The sequence below is a fragment of the Panthera leo genome, chromosome A1 (genome assembly GCF_018350215.1).
Source record: "Panthera leo isolate Ple1 chromosome A1, P.leo_Ple1_pat1.1, whole genome shotgun sequence".
NCBI lineage: Eukaryota > Metazoa > Chordata > Mammalia > Carnivora > Felidae > Panthera > Panthera leo.
In genome coordinates, this window is record NC_056679.1 from 26,636,695 (window position 1) to 26,659,985 (window position 23,291).

Genomic DNA, 23,291 nt, shown 5'->3' on the forward strand with positions numbered 1-23,291 from the left:
GAAAGAGGGAGACAAACAATCCCAAGCAGGCTCCCAGCTGAGTTCAATGTGGGGCTCTAACTCACCAATCCTGAGATCCCCACCTGAGCTACATGATCTGAGATGAAGTTGGATACTTAACCCACTGAACCACCCAGGCACCCCAAAGCTATTTTTTGTTTGTTTGTTTGTTTTTTGTTTTTGTTTTATGTGTTTTGGTCAGTTTAACCCCGAGAGTCGTGATAGAAATATAACATAAATATCTTAAACATTTTGTTTTAGCCTAAAACAACTATATGCTCATTTGCCAATCTACTGAGAAAGCCATGGCGTTTTCTTTGCACAAGTTCTGCTGATTAGAGTTTTGTGTGGCATTTCTTGCATAAACTACACCTCTAAACCATCAGCAAAGATTTCCTAAGATTTTATTCCTTTAAGAGGAAAATAATTTAAAGGCACTTGCAGAGCTGTCTGAGTGCAGATTTCTCCTTTATAATCTTTTATTGTGATCTCACACATTCAAACAACTCACAGTTTGGGGGTCTTTCCAGAATATTAAACTTTAGATTTTAAAGAAACAATGAAATTTATTTCCACACTATTTCATCACTTTACATATTACTAAATTATGAAAGCACAATAACAAGTACAACTGGCATAAACAGGTTTGGGAACAAACACAGGTAACTCGGTGTCAGATTGTACTGATAGGAGCAGAAGTAGACAGATTCACGGGAGAGTAGTTTCCTAACCAGTCAGCATGATGTGGGAATTAGCAGGTTATGATTTATAAAGGAAATAGAATGAGTTAATTGGTTAGAGTTTTTAGTGTAAGTAGACTAAGAGAGCAACTACTATACCTCTACATTTTAATTATTTTACTGTGTGTCTATCGCCTTCATAGAGACGTAGAGCATTCTGAGGGCAGAGATAGTGCCTGGCTATTAAAGGAAACTTTGGGGGAATCCCTAAAAGTTCTTCTGTCACCATATAAATCTTTAATCTTCTTATGAAAACAAATGAAATTCTGAAAAACGAACAGTTGTTTTTAAGACATTTACATTAATTCATGGGTCCCTCAAGAAAAGTAAATGTAATATTGCACATTTCCTTGTTAAAAGCTTATATTAATTTCCTAAGGCTGCCATAACAAATTACCACAAACTGGATAGCTAAAAGCGACAAAAATGTATTCTCTCGTAGTTATGGAAGCAGAAGTCCCAAATCTAGGTGTTCTCATGACCATGTTTCTTTCAAAGTGTCTCATTTTCGTTGCCTCTTCAGCTTCTGGTAGCTCCAGGTGTTTCATTCCTTGGCTTGGAGCTCCATGTCTTGAGCCTCCTATGGACTTCTTAATGTGCATCTGAATCTCAAATCTCCCTCTACCTTTCTGCTGTAAGAACACTTGTGTGGAAATAATGGCCAACCGTATGAGAATAAGCAAAGATTATTTACTCAGAGTTTGCTATGGCAAGGAAGTCAGCCACCATCACTTGTGGGTTGGCGAAGTAGGAAAGCTTTATAGTGGAAAAAAAGGAAATCTTCAAGTATACCCTGATTAGAGGCAATTGGCATGGGGAAGCTGTAAGTGGGCTAACTAGAAGCAAGGCATCCTATGCGATTGGTTAAGTGTGCATATTTGGCTTTCTCTGATTGATCCCAAGATAGAAGTGGTGACAAAAATTAGGGAAGCTGTCAGTTATTCAGCAAACCAGCAAACACTGGTCATTTGGGGCCAGTTGTTACAGAAGTTTTTGTTTGGCTTCTAGAATTGTTATTAGAGATAGTGATCTGGCTTCCTACAAGCCTGGCTTATAGACAGCAGGATGGTTTTCTGGTCTGGTTACTGTAGGAAACAGGTTGGTTTCCTGAGTTGGTTGCTGCCAATTGTAGGTCAGAATTCTGTATTTATATATGGTCTGCCCACTGTTTGCATAGCCCATCTCTCACCTGTCATTGGATTCAGGGCTAATCCTAAATCCAGGATGATCTCATTTCAAGATCCTTAACTACAACTGCAAACACCATTTTTCCAAATTAGCACATTCACAGATTCTGGAGTTTGGGACATGGACATATAGGTGTGGGGGCACCATTCAACCTACAAGCTCCTCTTGGTTTAGAAATCATGCTTACTTGTACACAGAGTAAAAACAAAAAACAAAAAACCTTGCTTCTTACTGTCCTGAATGAAACACGTAGGTAGGTTGTGACTGGATTTCATCATACACCTATCATTTCTATTTGAAACAGTTGCCTAGCTATCCCTTAAAACTTGGATTCAAGCTGCGGATCAATCTTTGTATGTTTACACTTTAAAACAAGACATCTTGGTAGTCTATTACTAGTGGACATTCAGAGAAATCTCACCTTTTGTAGAAAGCTAGAAGCAGGGTGGTTAATGTATTAATGTTGCCTGTATTGTCTTTGATAGGAAGTTAAGGAACACTGCAAATCCTGGTTTTTTTCTTTCTGTTTTCAGCATCCTGAAACCTTAATCACATTGCCTAGTCAAAGAAGAGAGTAATGACTACTCTTAGCAGATCCCAACACACTAGTATATAATAGGTATGAATACATTTTTAATGATCCAATTAATTAGTTCCTTTGGATGATGTTATAACTTCTCTTAAAAACATGTGGTTGAAAAGACTTATAGTCTTTTTTACCTGAAAAGTGTGTATTCTTACTTATTTGTGTGGTGGGTGACATTTTCCCCACTATTATCTTTATTTGTTAGAATTGAACCACCCAGATCTGAGTTCATCATGTTTATGGCAAATAAAGACCATAATTTAAAATTTGCTTGATTCCAGGGAACTCTTTAATCTCATCTTTCCCCAGGTTAATTTTCTTTAGCTTTCCCAGCTAAATATCAGCTTTAGATATTAAACTCCCCCACCCACTTAGAAAGCAAAAATAGTTTCACACAAAAATTATGTTTCTGGTAATATTTTCTGTTTTCTGAAAAGTCGCTATTTTAAAAGGGTAGGATGAAATTATAAGCTACTTTAACTGCCTAGCTGTCACATGACAGCTTTTCCCATTCAGAATGAAAACCGGTGCTTATATGACATGGTTGCACATACACAATTACCTCCTCGTAGTGCTTCTAAGCCAAAAGCTCTCAAAAGCCCAGAGGAGTTTGACAGTCTTGCTTTATTTTGCTCATTAACTTGGAAGAGGTACCAGATGATGAGTTTCCAAAAGCTGGAACCATGGCCTTTTAAAAATATCCCAAGGGTCAAATAGAGGGGCTTGCCTCTTCAATGCAAAAGAGATAATGCACAAATTATGCTTATCACAGTGCTTTCATACATGTTAAGTGCCTAATAAATGTGAATTTGAATCCTAATTGTTTCAAATTCCATCCTTCCTACTTGTTGGATATGTGACCTTTGGCTAATTTCTTAATTTCTCCAAGTCTTAGTTTACTCATCTATAGAATATAGGTAAAAATAGTATCTAGCTTATAGGATTGTTCTGAGGGAAAATACAGATAATTCATGTAAAAGCACTTAGAACAATGTCAGTTACTTGTAAGTACTCAATCAATGTTGATTATAGTTAATATAGAAAAATGATTATTATAGTATTTTTATTAACTTATTTTCTGTAAAGCTAATTTTTTAGTTGAAAGTATATTTTCTAAATGATTGTGTTTTATATATAGTTTGAACATTTACTATCAAATACTGCAGTTTTTTTTTTTAAATCAGAGTCACTTAATTTGTCTTTATATTCCTCAAAATACCTTACGTATTATATGTACCCACATATGTGGTTTGAATGAAAGAGTAATTGAGGGGCACTTGGGTGGCTCAGTTGGTTGAGCCTCTGACTTTGGCTCAGGTCATGATCTCACAGTTCGTGAGTTCAAACCCCGCGTCGGGCTCTGTGCTGACAGCTCAGAGCCTAGAGCCTGCTTCAGATTCTGTCTCTCTCTCTCTCTCTCTCTCTCTCTCTCTCTCTCTCACCTTCCCCTGCTCACACTCTGTCTTCTCTGTCTCTCAAAAATAAATGTTAAAAAAAAAAGAAATAAATTGATACTGTCTAGTCTCTAAACTCTTGTTTTCATTGATTTAAATGATTGTAATGAATTATCAGTAGATGGCAGTAGTTTGTTTTCTTTTTTATCTTTTGTCCTTTTTGCAATAGAGACCAGAAAAAACTACAATTTTCCCAATTTTAAAGCATATATCCTTTCACAAATAGTTGGTTTAAATAAATGTCACCCAAGGGTTTTTCAATTTATGTTGCTTTAGAAATAGAGATCAAGAAGTTATGTTATTTTTTATTATTTTTATGTTATTTTTTATTATTATAAATCTAATGTTTTCCATTTTTTGAGATTTCTCCAACAAATTTTTAGGGAATACAAAAATGAGTAAGACACTGTATGTGTCTTCCTGGAGCTTATAGTCTAGTGGGGAAATATGTATAAAATGATGGAAATAATAAGAATAAAAATTGTAGGGGCGCCTGGGTGGCTCAGTCGGTTAAGCATCTGACTTCAGCTCAGGTCATGATCTCACAGTCCGTGAGTTCCAGCCCTGCGTCGGGCTCTGTGCTGACAGCTCGGAGCCTGGAGCCTGCTTCAGATTCTGTGTCTCCCTCTCTCTGACCCTCCCCTGTTCATTCTCTCTCTCTCTCTCTCTCTCTCAAAAATAAATAAACATTAAAAAAATTTTTTTAATAAAAAAAGAAAAATTGTTAAGTAGCAGGAATTTGCTAAATGTTGTCATGCACTATTTGAGTCCTCACAATAATTCTAATGAAACAGGCATTACTGTTGTTTCTGTTTTATAGATAAAGAATCTGACGCCCAGGTTGGGCCTAATAAACTAGTAAGTGGTACAATCTGAATTCAAATCTGGCTGTGTCTTACTTTATGACCTAAACTGTCATCACAGGATAACAGATATAGAAAAAATTGCACCAGAAAGAGGGAGGGATTATATCTACCCAAAAAGATCAAAAAAGACTTCTTAAAGAAGATGCCATCTGTGATGAAGTTGAAAGATTGGTTGTGATGTTGACATGGCAGGAACAGTATTTTAGGAGATTCTATCAGTAGAACAGGGTAAATTGGAATGAAGATAGACTACAAACAGACACCTAGAAAGTGCCAGGCACTGTTTCAGGTCTCTACCTTTGTGGACCTTATATTAGTAAAGGGAGATGGGAAGAAACAAATGTATATAAAATATCAGTAGTGACAAATGCTATTAAGAAAAATGAGGCAGGGTCAGAAAATGGAGAATGAAGAAGGGGAGGTCATGTTTTAAAGAAGGTTATCAGGGAAGTCTTCTCTACTAAGATAGTATTTGGAAGTGCTAAGTAGTGAGTGAATCCTAATATAATTTAAAGAGGGAACTTCCAGGTTTTGCTAAAAGAATTGCATGCAGCATGTAAAAGAAAAGTCAAGATTCTGGCTTGTCCTTCGGGTAGATAATTGAGACAGAAGTCCTGGGCCACATATTTGGAGAGTATCTTAAGGGATTTCCCAAAGGGCCTATGAAACATCCACAATGAACTCTTATTTATGATTATCTTGAAGAAGTCTTGTTGAATTGCTGAGTGTTCTTTCTTTCTTTCTTTCTTTCTTTCTTTCTTTCTTTCTTTCTTTCTTGGAGAGGGAGCTGCCATTTATTTAGCTTTGCTCCCTCCTGTTCTATACTTTTTTAGAGAACTCCTTACTAATGTCTCCAGGGTTTGGGGCCTAAACAGGAAAAACTTCATTTATTGAGATGGAGGAGACTGCGAAGGAGCAGGTTTAGTGGTGGTGGTAGAGTGAACAGAGAAATCCATAGTTCAGTTTGGACTATATTAAATTGAAATGCCTGTAAAAACCCAAGTGAAGATATCAGGTAGGCAATTTTGGTATGAGTCTGGAGGTCAAGAAGGATGTTCAGATTAGAGATATGAATAGGATAAAACCTGTAAGTGGGTTTTAAGGCTGTGCAACTAGGTGACATCAGTTGAAGAGTGAGTATGGAGAAGATGCCTGAGGACTTAGCATTGGGACACTGACATAGATGAGAAAGCTGAAGAGGAACTAGCAAAGGAAACCCTAGACAAAGTCCATAATAATTACTCACTATATATGTCAGGTACTATGCTAAGCATGCTACCTATATTACGTTAATTATTATGACAGCACTGTGAGGCTTTATAGATGAGGACCCTGATGGTCAAAGAAGTTAAATTGTCTCAAGGTCATAACAGCTAAAGAGCAGGAGAACCAAGATTCAAATACAGTTCAGTTTTCCTCCAAAGCTTTTTCACTTAACCATTGTGTTTTAATTTTAGGAACTAATGATGAAATATCCTTGCCATCCCTTTGAGGTTTTTGACAATTAATTTGCTTTCAGGATCACCAGGATATATGACAGGAAAAAAAAAAAAAACAAAGAAAAGTGAGAAATTATCAATATTGATTATTTTATAGGCACAAAAAAGGTGAATCAAAAAGGGGGAAGAGACACAGAAGAATGTCAGGCAACAGAGAAATGAAGAGTCAAGGAGTTCCTGAAGAAGGTAATGAAGCAATCTTAAGAAATAAATAAAAGATAGGCAACAACAAAAAGGTAGTATGATAGGATAATTGTGTTAAAATTTATAGCCAAATAGAACAGAAGGGAACTGTTAAATTTCTCGAAGAAGGAACTTATATGTTGTTTAGAAAAGGCATAACAACCTGGAAATACAGGCCTATAATGAAAATTCATCAACTATAATCGCTATATAGTTGTTACGGTAGCACTGTATGTATATGTATAAATGGTCTGGATAAAATAGATAGGACAATCAAAATATTTCTACCGTTCCATACAGGAACAGGTATAACATTACAGTAGGTGATTCTGAATTGTGTATTATTATGGCATTTGATTTTGGTTTTGTTTATGGTCAGAAAGGGAATATTATCAACCCTAAATCTATTTTATTGATGACAAACATCACATTTTTCATGACTTTGAGTAAAGAAACACTAATTTTCTTTGAGTGTTTACACTTAAATTTGTATTACGTACTTTATTCTTTTGTCTAGCTCTGGCTAACCGAAGCACATCTTCATTAACTGCTGCTGTAGAGCAAGTTGCAAAGCAACAACAATCACAAACATCAGAGATAGAAAAAAATAAAAAAGTTCTATTCCATTTGCAGGTAACCTATTTCATATAGTTTTTAAATGAGCCTTTACTGTCTTCAAAACTATATTAAATTATTAATAGAGAAGTTATTGAGGATACTTAATTTGGGGAGGCAATTTCTAAACTTCTATTTTTCATGTTTACTCCTTCTTAATTATTCTTTTATCCCTAAATGAAGTGTATACAAGTATTCCAGTGTCATGGAACATTTTGCACACCCAATATACAAGGATTCAGCAATGTCATTGCAACTGTAGTATGTACATATGAAACCCATCTATCACACAGAATTATTTTAAATTCACTGCTATTTGATAGTTTTTTTCTAAAATGTTAAATTGAAGAAAAGTTAAGTTTTTAAGCTAGTGGGTTTTTAAAATTTTTTTGTTTTTGTTTATTTTTGAGAGAGAGAGAGAGAGAGAGAGAGAGAGCAACCAGGGGAGAGGCAGAGAAAGAAGGAGACACAGAATCTGAAGCAGGCTCCAGGCTCTGAGCTGTCAGCACAGAGCCTGACATGGGGCTCGAATTCACAAGCCGTGAGATCATGACCTGAGCCAAACTCAGATGCTTAACCGACTGAGCCAACCAGGAGCCCCTAAGCTAGTATTTTTAAAGCCATGGCTTGTGAGTTATAGTTGTCAGTGAACATTTCAAGTTGATAAGAAACATTTTTGTGTTCCTTATATTTCATAATCATAATTCCACTGCAAGGAATCTGGAAGCCATATTTGTTTTTTGTTTTGTTGTTATTGTTGTTGTTGTTTAGCATGCAGCACATTTAGATGAACTATACTCTGTTAATATAGCTAAAGAAGCAAAAATGGAAACCATATCTTTACTATCTGCTTTGTAAAGGTTATTATTAAATATATATGGAGGGGCGCCTGGGTGGCTCAGTCGGTTAAGCGTCCGACTTCAGCTCAGGTCACGATCTCTCGGTCCGTGAGTTCGAGCCCCGCGTGGGGCTCTGGGCTGATGGCTCAGAGCCTGGAGCCTGCTTCCGATTCTGTGTCTCCCTCTTTCTCTGCCCCTCCCCCGTTCATGCTCTGTCTCTCTCTGTCTCAAAAATAAATAAAACGTTAAAAAAATATATATATATGGAAATGAAAAGAATAGGCTCTAGAGCTCAGCTGCCTAGTTTGAAAGACAAAGTTTGCTACCTTTAGCTCCATGGTTTAATTTCTTTGTGCTTCCATTTTCCTATTTATAAAATGGAGATAATCATATGACCTACTTAGAAGTTTCATAAGGATTAAATGAATTAATATTTGTAAATACGTGTAAAGTATCCTGCTGGGGCCCTGGTGGACAGTATAGCGCTGGATTTTGATATTGCCTTTAGGTATTCGTTCATCATTAATATGATGATGATAATTATACTCTCAAGGTAATACGGATCTCCTACAAATATCTGCATTGCATTAGTCACTTTTAGAAAAGAATATATTTTTTGCAATAGAATATAATACAAAAATAATAATGTCTTAGCAGTTTATAAAGAAATTATCCGTAAAACTTCTCAATCTTCAATAAGTTGCACAGATGTTATTTCACTTATATTCAGGGCTTACTTTCTATTAAGCATTTTGCCAAGAATTGTCCTCACTCTTAAGTTGCTCATCATCTATTTATGAGGGAGACAAATAAATACATAATTATATGCAGGGAAGTAATGTCAACAGTATAGGCAGATTTAACACTGAAAAAGGAGTGATCACAAAGTGATTTTTCAGTTGAATTTAAAAGAAGTCAGCTGAAGGGACGTCTGGGTGGCTATGTCACTTGAGCATCTGACTCTTTGATTTTTGGCTCAGGTCATGATCCCAGGGTTGTGGTATTTATTGAGCCCCTTGTCAGTGCTGAGCATGAAACCTGTTTGGGATTCTCTCCCTCTTTCCCTCTGCCCCTCTCCCCTGTTTGCGCGCGCTCTCTCTCTCTCTCTCTCTCTCTCTCTCTCTCTCTCTCTCAAATAAAATAAAAACAATTTTTAAGTCTTAAAAAAAAAGAAGATAGTTGGAATTCACTTGGATAATTGGGTATCTGGGACAGGTTTAAGGGTTAGATGCTAAGGAGGATGGTATTCCAGACATCCAGACAAGATCCTAAGAAAATCCACAGGTGCATGTAGCATTGATACACTGATACATTCGTAGACCTACAGTTGACCCTTGAATAACAGAGTGTTAGAGGCGCCCACCCCTAACATATATAACTTTTGACTCCTCAAAAACTTAACTATTAATAGCCTATTGTTGACGAGAAGACTTAACCAATAACATAAACAATCTATTAACACATATTTTGTAAGTTATACGTATTAATTACTGTGTTCTTACAATAAAGTAAGCTAGAGAAAAAATGTCATTAAAATCACAAGAAAGAGAAAATACGTTTCCAGTACTGTACTGTGTGTGTGTGTATGTGTGTGTGTGTGTGTGTAAATCTTCCTATAGTGGACAGTACTGTGTGTGTATCTTCCTATAAGTGGACCCATGCAGTGCAAATCTGTGTGGTTCAAGGGTCAACTGTACATGTAGTTTGGTGGCAGTATAGCATAGGGTGTGTTTTGAGACATGGTGGGAGATATATACTGTGATCAGAAACCTGGATGTATTCTAAAGGTGATAGGAAGGTTTTGATGGGTTTGCAAATGATTACCTTTATATTTTAGAAAGAGAATTATAGATGCATAAAAAACACTTTTCATAACCCAACATCCATTCATGAAAAAAACTCTCAGCAAATTAGGAGTAGAACTTCCTTAATCTAAAAGGGGCATATATGTCCATTTATGAATCTTACAGCCAACTTCATACCTAATGGCAAAAGACTGTTTCTCCCTTAAGATCAGGAACAAGGCAAGGATGTATGCTCTTACCACTTCTTTTCTTTCTGTCATACTGCTGGTTCAAGCAAGTGCAATCATGAAAGGAAAATAAATAAAAGGCATCCATATCGGAAAGGAGGAAGTAAACCACTTTTATTCACAGGTAGCATGATTATCTTTAGAAAATCCTAAGGAATCTTTAAAAAAAACAGATTAGGACTAATAAGTGAGTTTATGAAGGTTGCAGGGTACAAGATTAGTATATAAATATCAATTGTATTTCTGTATATGAAAGAAACAACCAGAAATCAAAATTTAAATAGCAATATCATTTACAGTAGCATTATCATTTACTTATAGGTAAATGTGACAAAAGATTTGTGTTATGGACTGAATGTTTGTGTCCCCCTCACCCAAATTCATATGTTGTAGCCCTAACCCCCAATGTGATTGTATCTGGAGATGGGGGGTTTAGGAGGTAATTAGGCCTAGATGAAGTCATCCTCATGACATGAGTAGTGCCATTATAAGAAGAAACACCAGAGAGCTTACTCTCTCTCTTTTTCTGCTCTGAGGTTACAGTGAGAGGGTGGCTGTCTGCAAGCCAAGAAGAGAGCTCTCACCAGAACCTAACCATGCTGACACACTTTCAGCCTTTAGAACCATGAGAAATAAATGTCTGTTATTTAAGCTACTGAGTCTATGGTATTTTGCTATGGCAGCCCAAGCAGACTAAGACAATTTGTCTTAAGACTGGTATGCTGAAAACACTGATGAGAGAAAATAAAGACCTAAATAAATAGACAGATATACCATTTTCAAGAGTCAGAAGAGTCAGTATTGTTAACATGTAAGTTCTTTCAATTTTATCTATAGTTTAAAAGCAATTCTAATCAAAATCCCAGCAGGCTTTTTTTTTTTTTTTTTTTTTGGAGAAATTGCTGATTCTAAAACTCATATGAAAATGGAAAGGACCTAGAATAGCCAAAACAATTTTGAAAAAGAAAAACAGTGTAGAAGTTCATATGTTACCTGACTTAAAGATTTATTATAGAGCAATCAGGACAGTATGATAAGGAATAAAGATAGACCTACAGATCCATTGAACAGAACAGAGTATGCAGTAATAGCCCCACACATATCAATTGATTTCAAAGGTGCTATTATGGATTGAATGTTTGTGTTTCCTCTAGTGTGATGAAATTTTGAGGTAAGGTCTTTGGAAAGTAAGATGTGGGTGACTTTATGAGGGTTGTGCCACTATAATAGAGTTACTGTCCTTATAAGAAGAGGAGGAAAAGGGGCGCCTGGGTGGCTCAGTCGGTTAAGCATCTGACTTCAGGTCATGATCTCCCAGTTCATGAGTTTGAACCCGTGTCAGGCTCTATACTGACAGCTCAGAGTCTGGAGCCTGCTTCGGATTCTGTGTGTGTTTCTCTCTCTCTCTGTTCCTCCCCTACCAGAACTTTCTCTCTCTCTCAAAAATAAATAAGCCTTAAAAAAAAAAAAGATTAAAAAAAAAAAAAAGAAGAGGAAGAGAAACCAGAACTCTGTTTTCCACATGAGGACACAGGAAGAAGGCAACCATCGGCAAACCAGAAACAAGGTCATCACCAGGAACTGAATCTGCTGGCACCTTGATTTCTCAGAATTGTAGAAATAAATGCTTGTTATTTAAGCCACCTAATCTATGATGGCTTAACAGCCAAGCTGGCTAAGGCAGGTGCAAAGACCATCCTTTAGGGAAAGAATAATCTTTCAACAATGGTAGAGGACAGCCGCATGCAAAAAAAGGTGAACCTCAATTTTCACCTCATACCACATGGAAAAATTAACTCAAAATGGATTAGCAGCCTAAGTGTAAGAATTAAAGCTATAAAATGTCTAGAAAAAAACAGGAGAAAAGTTTAGTGACACTGAGTTTGGTAAAGATGTCTTAAATAGGACACAAAAATTTAAAAATTGGACTTCATCGGAAATATTTTTTAATTTCTACTCAAGAGACACTTTTAAAAATGAATATATGGTATATTTGTTGGGGCCCTATGGACATTTGGATTGTCATAGACTAGGAAAATTATTTGAAAACACATATGACAATGTGCTTATATTTACAGTATATAAACAAATCCTACAACTCAGGAAGGCAAACAACCCAATTAAAACCTGGACAAAATATTTGAATAGTCATTTTATTAAAGAAGATACCACAAAAGACAAGCAAATGAAAAGATAATATAAATATCATTCATCATTAAGGAAATGTAAGTTATAACCATCATAAGATACTACTCTATACCACTGGAATGACTAAATTTAAGAAGACTGACCATACCAAGTATTGTAAAGAAGATGCAAGATATGGAAGAATTGGAACTCTCAGATCCTGTTATTCGGAATGTAAATACAACCACTTAGGAAACAGTTCACAGTTTCTTAAAAGGTTAAAATATATTTACTGTATAACTCAGCCATTCAGCTTCTAGATATTTGTTTACCCAAGAGAAATGAAAGTGTATACTCACTGGAAAACTGCATACAACTAAAATACCCATCAGAACAAAGTGTGGTATACCCATACAATGGAATGCTACTCATCAATAAAAAGGAAGAGCTAATGGTGTATATAACAATACAGTGGTATCTAAAAGTAATTATGCTGAAAGAAGTAAGACTTAAAAAGTATATATTGTGATAATTTATTTATAAAAAATTCTTGAAAATGCAAACTTATCTTTAGTAAGAGACAGAAAATAAATGGTTGTCTGAGAATGGAAAGATGGGGAGGAAGGATGGATTGCAAAGCAGCAGGAGGAAGCTCGTTGGTAATGGATATGTTTATTATCTTAATTGTGGTGGTCTCAAGAGCATAAAAATAAATCAAAACTCATCAAATTGTAAAGTTTAAATATGTGCAGTTTATGTAAATTCTACCTCAATAAATCTATAAACAGAAAAAAAGAGAAGAGGGAGAGGGGAAGAAGAAGGGACAGAAGAAGAAAGAGGAGAAGTAAAAGGAGGAGGCATTGGGCATGAAGAAGAAGGGGAGGAGAGGGAGGAGAACAAAAAATATAGTTCTAGTGAAAGGATAGAAATGGATTGAAGGAGGAATTGACTAAAGCCAGGGAGAAACATTAATAACCTATTATATTAGTCCAGGAGAGAGAAGAAGTGATTACCAAATCAGTGGAAATATCTTTCCCCATATTGATCAATAGTGTTAATAGCCTCATCTAGCTGGCAGTGCATGTGTCCCTGTGCATCATTCATTCAATCATTTAATATTTATTGAGCACCTTCTTCGTACTAGGTACAATTTTAAGAACTGAGAACATAATACTAAAGAAAATAGACAAGGTTACTGCACCCAGGGGGCTTACTTTCTAGTCAGGGGAGGCAGGCAATAAAGAAATAAAATAAAAAAGGTAATTCCATTAATTGATGTGTTTCAAAGGAAATACAATAATGTATAGAGAGTAATGCAAGGAGAAGGATGGATGGTTAATCTATATTTTAATTCAGAGAAGACTATTTGAAGAGTAATAATAAAACTGAATTGTGGAAGACAGAGACCCCAATAGGTAATAACTAAAGGTAGACAAATCTAAGGTTGAGATCACAATTACTCTCCAATAGAAAGTCATTAGGCACATTTAATAAACAGAAAGGAAGGTGGAGGAGGGGAGAGTAGCATGTGAGAGGGATGGCACAGTAAATAGTGGCTAGAGGATATATGGCTTTGTAAGCCACATTAAGGAATTTGAATTTTATTATTAATGGAATAGGAAACCACTGGAAGGTTCTGAGCTGGGAAGTAACATGATATGATTTATGTTTTTGAAAGATTCTTCTGCCTGATATATGGAGCCCAGATGTGGGAGAGGGGGTGCGGAATGGAAATAGGGAGACCAGGCAGGAGTCCGGCCACATTAAAGAAATTGGTCAGAAGTGAATGTGGGATTTTATTTTGGAGGCCCAACCATCAAGTTCTGCTGAATTAGGCTGTGGGGAGTTAGGTAAAGGGAAGAATCAAGAATGAATTGTAGGTCTTGAGTATCTAGGTATAAGGTGGTGCAATTTATTGAAATCGGGAAGACTAGGGGAGGAACACATTGGGTGTGTCGATTATTTTCTGAACATGTATAATTGAGATGTCTATTGGGTATCCAAATAAAAAAATCAAGTGGGTATTTGAAATATCAGAACTGGAGATAAAAATAGAGGTTCCTCAACATATTGTATTTTTCTCTTTCTTGTCTCTGCCAGGAAAACGATAACTTGGTCTGACTTTTTAATGCATTGCCCCTTCCCAAAATTAAAAATTTATTTAAAGAGAATGGCCATACTAGACAAAAAAAGAAAAGGATGGATGATGGTCTGCAGAGTTGTTTTGGAGGGAGGATCTATAAAATTTGATTAACAGATATAGATAATAAGGAGGAGGAAATAATTAGGGATGGCTCCCAAAGTAGTACCATTCGTTAATTAGTTTGGGAATCCAGGGGTATGGTAATTCACATTTTTGGTCCCAATTCTTCATCCTTGTCTGTATTCATACCCTTCCCCATGTATCATTACCACGGGTGGGCATACTGTTACCCTTTGACTGTGAATTGCATCATATGACTAGCTGGGATGTTAACAGATGTTATGAATAGAAGCTTGAAAAAGCTCTTCCATAATTCCATAAAAAGGATGCTTCCATTCTTTTGCATCTGCTATCATCATGGGAAGGATATGCCTGGTCTGGCCCACTAGAGGGTAAGATATATATGAAGCAAAGCCAAGACATCACAGCCAGCCCAGTCAGCCAAGCCAAACCATCTTACAGCCAGTCAATTCTCAGACATTTGAGCAAATCTAACCAATGTCAGCATCTAGCCAATTCCAGCTGTGAGCAATAAGTATGTATTGTTGTATGTCACTAAGGTTTTGTGGTCCTGACAATAGATAAGTAATGCAAGGAAGAACACTATGGGAAGGGGAGAAAGATTAGTCTGATTTGGGGACGTGGTGAATTTGAAATGGCCAGTGATACCTGGGTATAGGACTTAACAGCCAGTTATGTTCTGTGAATCATTGGCATACATGTAGCTCTAGATGTAAGTATGGGTAAGATTACCCAAGGAATATACATAGAATGAGAGGAGGAGATGACGATGGTTGCACCCTGAGGAAGACCTATATTTGAAGGAATGACTGAGATTGAGAAGGAATGTTCAGGTATCTGAGGAGAACCAGAGAAGAATGGTGGTGTGAAAACTATGTTTTAAAAAGGAGGTGCTGCTGTTGGTGGGAATGCAAACTGGTGCAACCTCTCTGGAAAACTGTAGAGGTTCCTCAAAAAGTTAAAAATAGAACTACCCTATAAGCCAGCAATAACACTACTAGGAATTTACCCAAGGGATACAGGAGTGCTGATGCATAGGGACACACGTATCCCAATGTTTATAGCAGCATTTTCAACAATAGCCAAACTATGGAAAGAGCTTAAATGTCCATCAGGTGACGAATGGATAAAGAAGATGTGGTTTATATACACAATGGAATACTACTTGGCAATGAAAAAGAATGAAATCTTGACATTTGCAGCAACATAGATGGAACTGGAGGGTATTAGGCTAAGTGAAATAAGTCAGTCAGAAAAAGACAGATACCATGTGTTTTCATTCATATGTGGATCTTGAGAAACTTAACAGAAGATCATGGGGGAGAGGAAGGGGAAAAAAAAGTTAGAGAGGGAAGGAGGCAAACCATAAGAGACTCTTGGATAATGAGAACAAACTGAGGGTTGATGGGGGGTGGGGGAGAGGGGAAAGTGGGTGATGGGCATTGAGGAGGGCACTTGTTAGGATGAGTACTGGGTGTTGTACGGAAACCAATATGACAATAAATTATATTAAAAATAATAATTAAAAAAATAAAAAGGAGGTGCTGGTGGTGCACCTGGGTGGCTCAGTCGGTTGAGCGTTCGACTCCAACTCAGGTCATGATCTAGGAGTTCCTGAGTTCAAGCCCTACATCAGGCTTGCTGCTGTCAGCTTAGAGCCTGCTTTGGATCCTCTGTCCTCTCTCTCTGCTCCTCCCCAACTTATGCTCTCTCAAAAATAAATAAAACATTAAAAAAAAAAGGAGGTGCTGGTGAGAAATGCCAACTGCCCCAGAGAGGTAAGGCAGACATCTTTATACTTATTTATAAATGAATAAAGTGAGGTTTAGGTTTAGATAGGGCAATTAAATTTGCTATATATGATCATACCAACTAGTAAATGGAAGTAAGGGCCCTAGAATATAGATCTTTTGATTTTTAACCTAGGGCTTTATAATTTTCATCATATTATCTTTCTTCAGTGCATACTTTTGATTCCATAAATATATTATTTAAATGATTGTAAAGTACGTTTTAGTATGAAATGTTAACACAAATGATAAATTTTAATATTTTGAATTAGATGAACATTAAAAAGTAAGAAATATATAATTCTGGGCTCACTTCAAGATTATAAGATAATTTGTTACTTATTGAATGGTTCTTTTTGTATAACAGTTTTTCAATATCTGATAAATATGTATTTTTATGTTGTGATTTTACATCATGAATTATGGATCAAAACAATAGTATCCTCTTTTTTGAGTATCATAAATTAATAATAATAATATTGAAATATTTTACAGGATGAACTCCATGAGCTTGAAAAACAAATAGCATCTGTCTCTGCAGAAACTAAAGAAACAGAAAGGCAAATTTATCAGCAAGATGCTGCCATCGAGAATACCAAACTACAGTGTGGGAACCTGGAAACTCAAATCAAATCCTTACATACAGAAAATGTAAAGCTTAAATTTGACATAGAAGGAGCTCAAGAAGACTTTGAGGAACACATGATAAGATATAATGAATATTATGCAAAAATAAAAGAGCATAAAGATAGTTTGTGGGAGGCTGGAAGCAAAAGGTCATTCATGACTACACTCCATGAAAAACGAGATCTTGTTAGAAAACTAAAAACAATGAAAGAGGAACTTATGCAAAATCTCAAAAATCCAGAAGGAAACCACATAAAACAAGCACAGGTTTGAAATATCACTTACCAAAAGTTTTTCTATTACTCCTTTTTTCAAGCACACTTATTAAGTGATAAATTTATCATTAACTTAATAAAACACCCATAGCTGCTTTAACTAGATTTAGAAACTATTTTCACAACTTCTAAAAACTTAAATACATGAGTTATATAACAGCTATGCCAAATGAACAAATGCATAAAGGAATTGTTCTCAAATCCCATGTGGATTAATAAAAAAATTCAAACAATTGCAGTGAACAATTAATCCATTTTTTTGCAGAAACTGGTGACTCACAAAAATGTTGAAGCCCTAGCTTAAGCTAATGGATCCAACCAATTCAAATCAATTTAGTATGTGTAATGCTGTTATACAAACAGCATCAATTAATAATTGCACCTTAAGCATTTTCTATTTTTTAGAGTATTGTTTGAAGATGGGGAGATATAAATTTAAAATATCTATCATTTCTTGCTAGAGAATTTAAAAGTATCCTTTATACTGTTGCTGGGCAATTGCCACTATGACTACCACTTTTTTTTTATGTCTTATCTACATTTAGTTTTAATTTTATGTCTTTAAATCAAAGGTTTATTTGTTTGAATAACAGTTCTTTATTCTTTGTACCTATAGAAGTAATGTTCTAATCCTGTTTACCAAAATTAAATACGATGTCTAGTTTTTTTTAAATTATAGAAACATTGAAAATGTTGGACTTATATTGATCATTCATTGTTTGACTTGTATATTTTAAATTTTATAAATATGCAGGAAGACATTATAAAGCTGAAGGCTAAAATTATAGCTGTAAAAGAATCTATCATTGAAAAAACTTTCTTTCTTGAGGAAGAAGAAAAGACACATGAAAAATTAAGAAAAGAAATAGAGGTAAGTCTTAATTATCTGGATTTCAATGTTTTATGGTATCATTTCTTAACATATACTATATTTATAATTTACATAGTTTATTTTCAATTCCTAAAACAGCTAGAGAACAAAAAAGAACTATAAAAAGCAATAAAGTTCAAATCATTACCAGAAATAACTCTCTCATTCAGATACTTAAATATGTGAAATGTATTCAAAAAAGCAAACACTCATTCCTATTAAAATATGGCCTGGGAGGGTGCCTGTGTGGCTCAGTTGGTGAAGCATCCCACTCTTGACGTTGGCTCAGGTCATGATCTCACATCTGGGTTTCACTGAAGGCACAGAGCCTGGGTTCTCTCCCCCTCTCTCTGCCCCTCCCCCACTTGTGTGTGTGCTTGTGCATGCTCTAAATAAATAAATAAATAAATAAATAAATAAATAAATAAATACTTTAAAAAAATTTAAAATGTGACTGGGAATTATTCCAGGTCTCATTCCATCAACAACTTGGTACTCAATTAGTAGCTAGAAAGTAGAGGCTATCAAGTTACTAGATAGACATCACAAACTCCTTAAAATAGAGTAAAAGGCAATGGAAGTCATTAGTATCCTAATCCTTTCTGACTTCACATTTTCAATTATTAAGAATCAAATAAAAAAACTGATATGCAAAATTGAAAATGAAATTAAATTGGGGGTACCACTAGTAGACTTCTATGACCATTATTGTTTAAATAAATGGAGAACAAAAATAGAAAAGAATATGTTGTTGAGGAAATAAAAAATTATTTATTATTTGAAATTATTATGTGAAATTATTATTTGAAATAATATGTGAAATATTATGTGAAATAATTTTCACCCTTAAGACATTAATTTGAAACTAAAAAGATATGTTTGCTTGTGGCTAATTTAACACAATAAAAAAGCATCTGAGGAATTTGAAGATAAAAATCCTCACCTTTACAAAACATTTTCTAAGAAATACCATTACTTTATCATATATTTAGTAGTAACCTAAATAAATGATTACTTTTTTACCTTCTGGATCAAGATTTATTATAAAACTAGAAACAGTAAGACACTATCAGCGGCATCAAAATAGAAGTACAATGATTAATGAAATAGAAAAAAGACTCCGGATATAATCCATCATAAATGGTACAAACCAAATAAGTTAGCCATGTGGGAAAATAAAGCAAATTTGGAAATAAAATTATATTTCTATCTTATAACACATACAACTACTTCCAGGAAGATTCAAGACAATATAGGAAACAAACTTAACCATTTGTGTCAGAGAACTATTTATTTTAAAAGACACACACACACACACACACACACACACACACACACACACACAACCACATGATTAAATACTGCTTTTGACAATATCATAAATTTCTGGATTATTAAAATGTACCATTACAATAAAGAAGATAAGACTCATAGAAGGTATTTGTAATTTATACAAGTGACTAAGAGATGAAAGATGTCAAACAAGCCAGTAGAACACTGGATAAAATATGAAGTCTTATTTTTTGAAACATGAGTATACAAAAACACTGGTAAAATTGACAAACCTAATTAATAATAATGGATTGATAATTAAAACCACAATGGGGTGCCATATTTAGTCCCTTAGATTATCAATATTACAGTTGGGAAGATATGGAGCACCTGAATTTTATTATTTTTAAATATAATTTATTCTCAAATTGGCTTACATACAACACCCAGTGCTCATCCCAACAAGTGCCTTCCTCAATGCCCATCACCCATTTTCCCTTCTCCCCCATCCTCCCATCCACCCTCACTTTGTTCTCTGTATTTAAGAGTCTCTTATGGTTTGTCTCCCTCCTCTGTTTGTAACTAATTTTCCCCCTCCCTTCCTTCATGGACATCTGTTAAGTTTCTCAAGATCCACAGATGAGTGAAAACATGATATCTGTCCTTCTCTGACTGACTTATTTCACTCAGCATAATACCTTCTAGTTCCATCCACATTGCTGCAAATGGTAAGAATTCATTCTTTCTCATTGCCAAGTAGTATTCTATTGTGTGTGTGTGTACATTTTAATATAATTTATCGTCAAATTGATTTCCATACAACACCCAGTGCTCATCCCAACATGTACCCTCCTCCATGCCCATCACCTACTTTCCCCTCTCCCCCACCCCCCATCAACCTTCAGTTTGTTCTCAGTCCTCAAGAGTCTCTTATGGTTTGCCTCCCTCCCTCTCTGTAACTTTTTCTCTTTCCCCTTCCCTTCCCCCATGATCTTCTGTTAAGTTTCTCAAGATCCACATATGAGTGAAAACATATGATATCTGTCTTTCTCTGACTGACTTATTTCACTTAGCATAATACCCTCCAGTTCCATCTATGTTGCTGCAAATAGCAAGATTTCATTCTTTCTCATTTCCAAGTAGTATTCCATTGTATATATAAACCATCTTCTTTATCCATTTGTCACTTGATGGACATTTAGGCTCTTTCCACAATTTTGTTATTGTTGAAAATGCTGCTATAAGCATTGGGGTACATGTGCCCCTATGCATCAGCACTCCTGTGTCCCTTGGATAAATTCCTTTATTTATTTATTTATTTATTTATTTATTTATTTAATTTTTTTTTTTAACGTTTATTTATTTTTGAGACAGAGAGAGACAGAGCATGAACGGGGGAGGGTCACAGAGAGAGGGAGACACAGAATCTGAAACAGGCTCCAGGCTCTGAGCTGTCAGCTCAGAGCCCGACGCGGGGCTCGAACCCACAGACCACGAGATCATGACCTGAGCCGAAGTCGGACGCTTAACCGACCGAGCCACCCAGGCGCCCCAACGCTTGGATAAATTCCTAATAGTGCTATTGCTGGGTGGTAGGGTAGGTCTATTTTTAACTTTTTGAGGAACCTCCACACTGTTTTCCAGAGTGGCTGCACCAGTTTGCATTTCCACCAACAGTGCAAGAAGGTTCCCATTTCTCCACATCCTTGCCAACATCTGTTGTTTCCTGATTTGTTAATTTTAGCCACTCTGGCAGGTGTGAGGTAGTATCTCAGTGTGGCTTTGATTTGTATTTCCCTGATAATGCGTGACATTAAGCATCTTTTCATGTGCTTGTTGGCCATCTGGGTGTCTTCTTTGGAAAAGTGTCTATTCATGTCTTCTGCCCATTTCTTCACTGGATTATTTGCTTTTTGCGTGTGGAGTTTGATAAGTTCTTTATAGATTTTGCATACTAGCCCTTTATCTGGTATGTCATCTGCAAACATCTTTTCCCATTCCGTTGGTTGCCTTTTCGTCTTGTTGATTGTTTGCTTTGCTGTGCAGAAGCTTTTTATCTTGATGAGGCCCCAATAGTTCATTTTTGCTTTTATTGCCCTTGCTTTCAGAGATGTGTCGATTAAGAAGTTGCTGTGGCTGAGGTCAAAGAGATTGTTGCCTGTTTTCTCCTCGAGGGTTTTGATGGTTTCCTGCCTCACATTTAGGTCTTTCATCCAGTTTGAGTTTATTTTTGTGTATGGTGTAAGAAAGTTGTCCAGTTTCATTCTTCTGCATGTTGCTGTCCAGTTCTGTCAGCACTATTTGCTAAAGAGACTGTCTTTTTTCCATTGGATCCTCGTCCCTGCTTTGTCAAAGATTAGTCGGCCATACATGTGTGGGTCCAATTCTGGGTTCTATATGCTATTCCATTGGTCTATGTGTCTGTTTTTGTGCCAATACCATATACTGTCTTGATGATTACAGCTTTGTAATAGAGGCTGAAGTCCGGGATTGTGATGCGTCCTGCTTTGGTTTTCTTTTTCAACATTACTTTGGCTATTTGGGGTCTTTTGTGGTTCCATACAAATTTTAGGGTGTTTATTCTAGCTCTGTGCACTCTCACTGGGATTGCATTGAATGGGTAGATTGCTTTGGGTAGTACTGACATCTTAACAATGTTTATTCTTCCAATCCTAGAGCATGGAATGTTTTCCCATTTCTTTGTGTCTTCTTCAGTCCTTTGTAAGCTTTCTATAGTTTTCAGCATACAGACCTTTTACATCTTTGGTTAGGTTTATTCCTATGTATTTTATGGTTCTTGGTGAAATTGTAAATGAGATCAGTTTCTTTATTTCTTTCTGTTGCTTCGTTATTGGTGTATACAAATGCAACTGATTTCTGGACATTGATTTTGTATCCTGCGACTTTGCTGAATTCATGTATCACTTCTAGGAGTCTTTTGGTGGAGTCTTTTGGGTTTTCCATGTAGAGTATCATGCAAAAAGTGAAAGTTTGATTCCTTTGCCAGTTTGGATGCCTTTTATTTCATTTTGTTGTCTGATTGCTGTGGCTAGGACTTCCAACACTATGTTAAACAACAGTGGTTAGAGTGGACATCCCTGTCATGTTCCTGATCTCAGGGGAAAAGCTTTCAGTCTTTCCCATTGAGGATAATACTAGCTGTGGGCTTTTCACATATGACTTTTATGATGTTTAAGTATGTTCCTTCTATCCCGACTTTCTTGAGGGTTTTTATTAAGAAAGGATGTTGTACTTTATCAAAGACTTTTTCTGCATCTATTGATGGGATCATGTTTCTTATCTTTTCTTCTGTTCATGTGATGGATCACACTGATTGATTTGTGAATATTGAACCAGCCCTGCAGCCCAGGAATGAATCCCACTTGATCATGGTGAATAATCCTTTTTATATGCTGTTGAATTCAATTTGCTAGTATCTTGTTGAGAATTTTTGCATCCATGTTCATCAGGGATATTGGCTCGTAGTTCTCCTTTTTTGTGGGGTCTCTGTGTGGTTTAGGAATCAAGGTAATGCTGGCTTCATAGAATGAGTCTGGAAGTTTTCCTTCCATTTCTACTTTTTGGGACAGCTTGAGAAGGTTAGGTATTAACTCTGCTTTAAATGTCTGGTAGAATTCCCCAGGCAAGCCATCGGGTCCAGGACTCTTATTTGTTGGGAAATTTTTGATAACTGATTCAATTTCTTCACTAGTTATGGGTCTGTTAAAATTTTCTATTTCTTCTGGTTTGAGTTTTGGTAGTGTGTGGGTGTTAGGAATTTGTCCATTTCTTCCAGGTTGTCCAGTTGTTGGCATGTAATTTTTCCTAGTATTCTCTGATAATTGCTTGTATTTCTGAGGGATTGATTGTGATAAATCTATCTTAATTCATGATTTTATCTATTTGGATCCTCTCCCTCTCTCTTTTTGAGAAGCCTGGCTAGAGGTTTGTCAATTTTGTTTATTTTTTCAAAATGTCAACTCTTGGTTTCATTGATCTATTCTACTGTTGTTGTTTTTTTTTTTTAATCTATATTGTTTAGTTCTGCTCTTATCTTTATTATTTCTCTTCTTCTGCTGGTTTGGAGTTTCTTTGTTATTCTG

At 35.8% G+C, this 23,291-nt stretch overlaps 1 protein-coding gene across 11 annotated transcripts in view; it reads left to right on the forward strand.

The window, feature by feature from the left end:
• The window catches only part of CCDC122 (coiled-coil domain containing 122), a 31,949-nt gene that overhangs the window by 2,951 nt on the left and 5,707 nt on the right, over positions 1-23,291 (forward strand). For 6 of the 11 annotated variants that reach the window (XM_042925493.1, XM_042925417.1, XM_042925131.1 and 3 more), the window contains 5 exons: positions 2,462-2,547; positions 6,431-6,519; positions 7,034-7,149; positions 16,639-17,037; positions 17,800-17,916. In XM_042925493.1, the coding sequence (XP_042781427.1) occupies positions 6,474-6,519; positions 7,034-7,149; positions 16,639-17,037; positions 17,800-17,916 (678 nt within the window). In that variant the 5' untranslated portion in view covers positions 2,462-2,547; positions 6,431-6,473. Of the gene's footprint in view, positions 1-6; positions 2,548-4,788; positions 4,827-6,430; positions 6,520-7,033; positions 7,150-16,638; positions 17,038-17,799; positions 17,917-23,291 lie in introns of those variants that run through there. The other 5 variants (XM_042925730.1, XM_042925788.1, XM_042925649.1 and 2 more) reach the window with 3 other exon arrangements.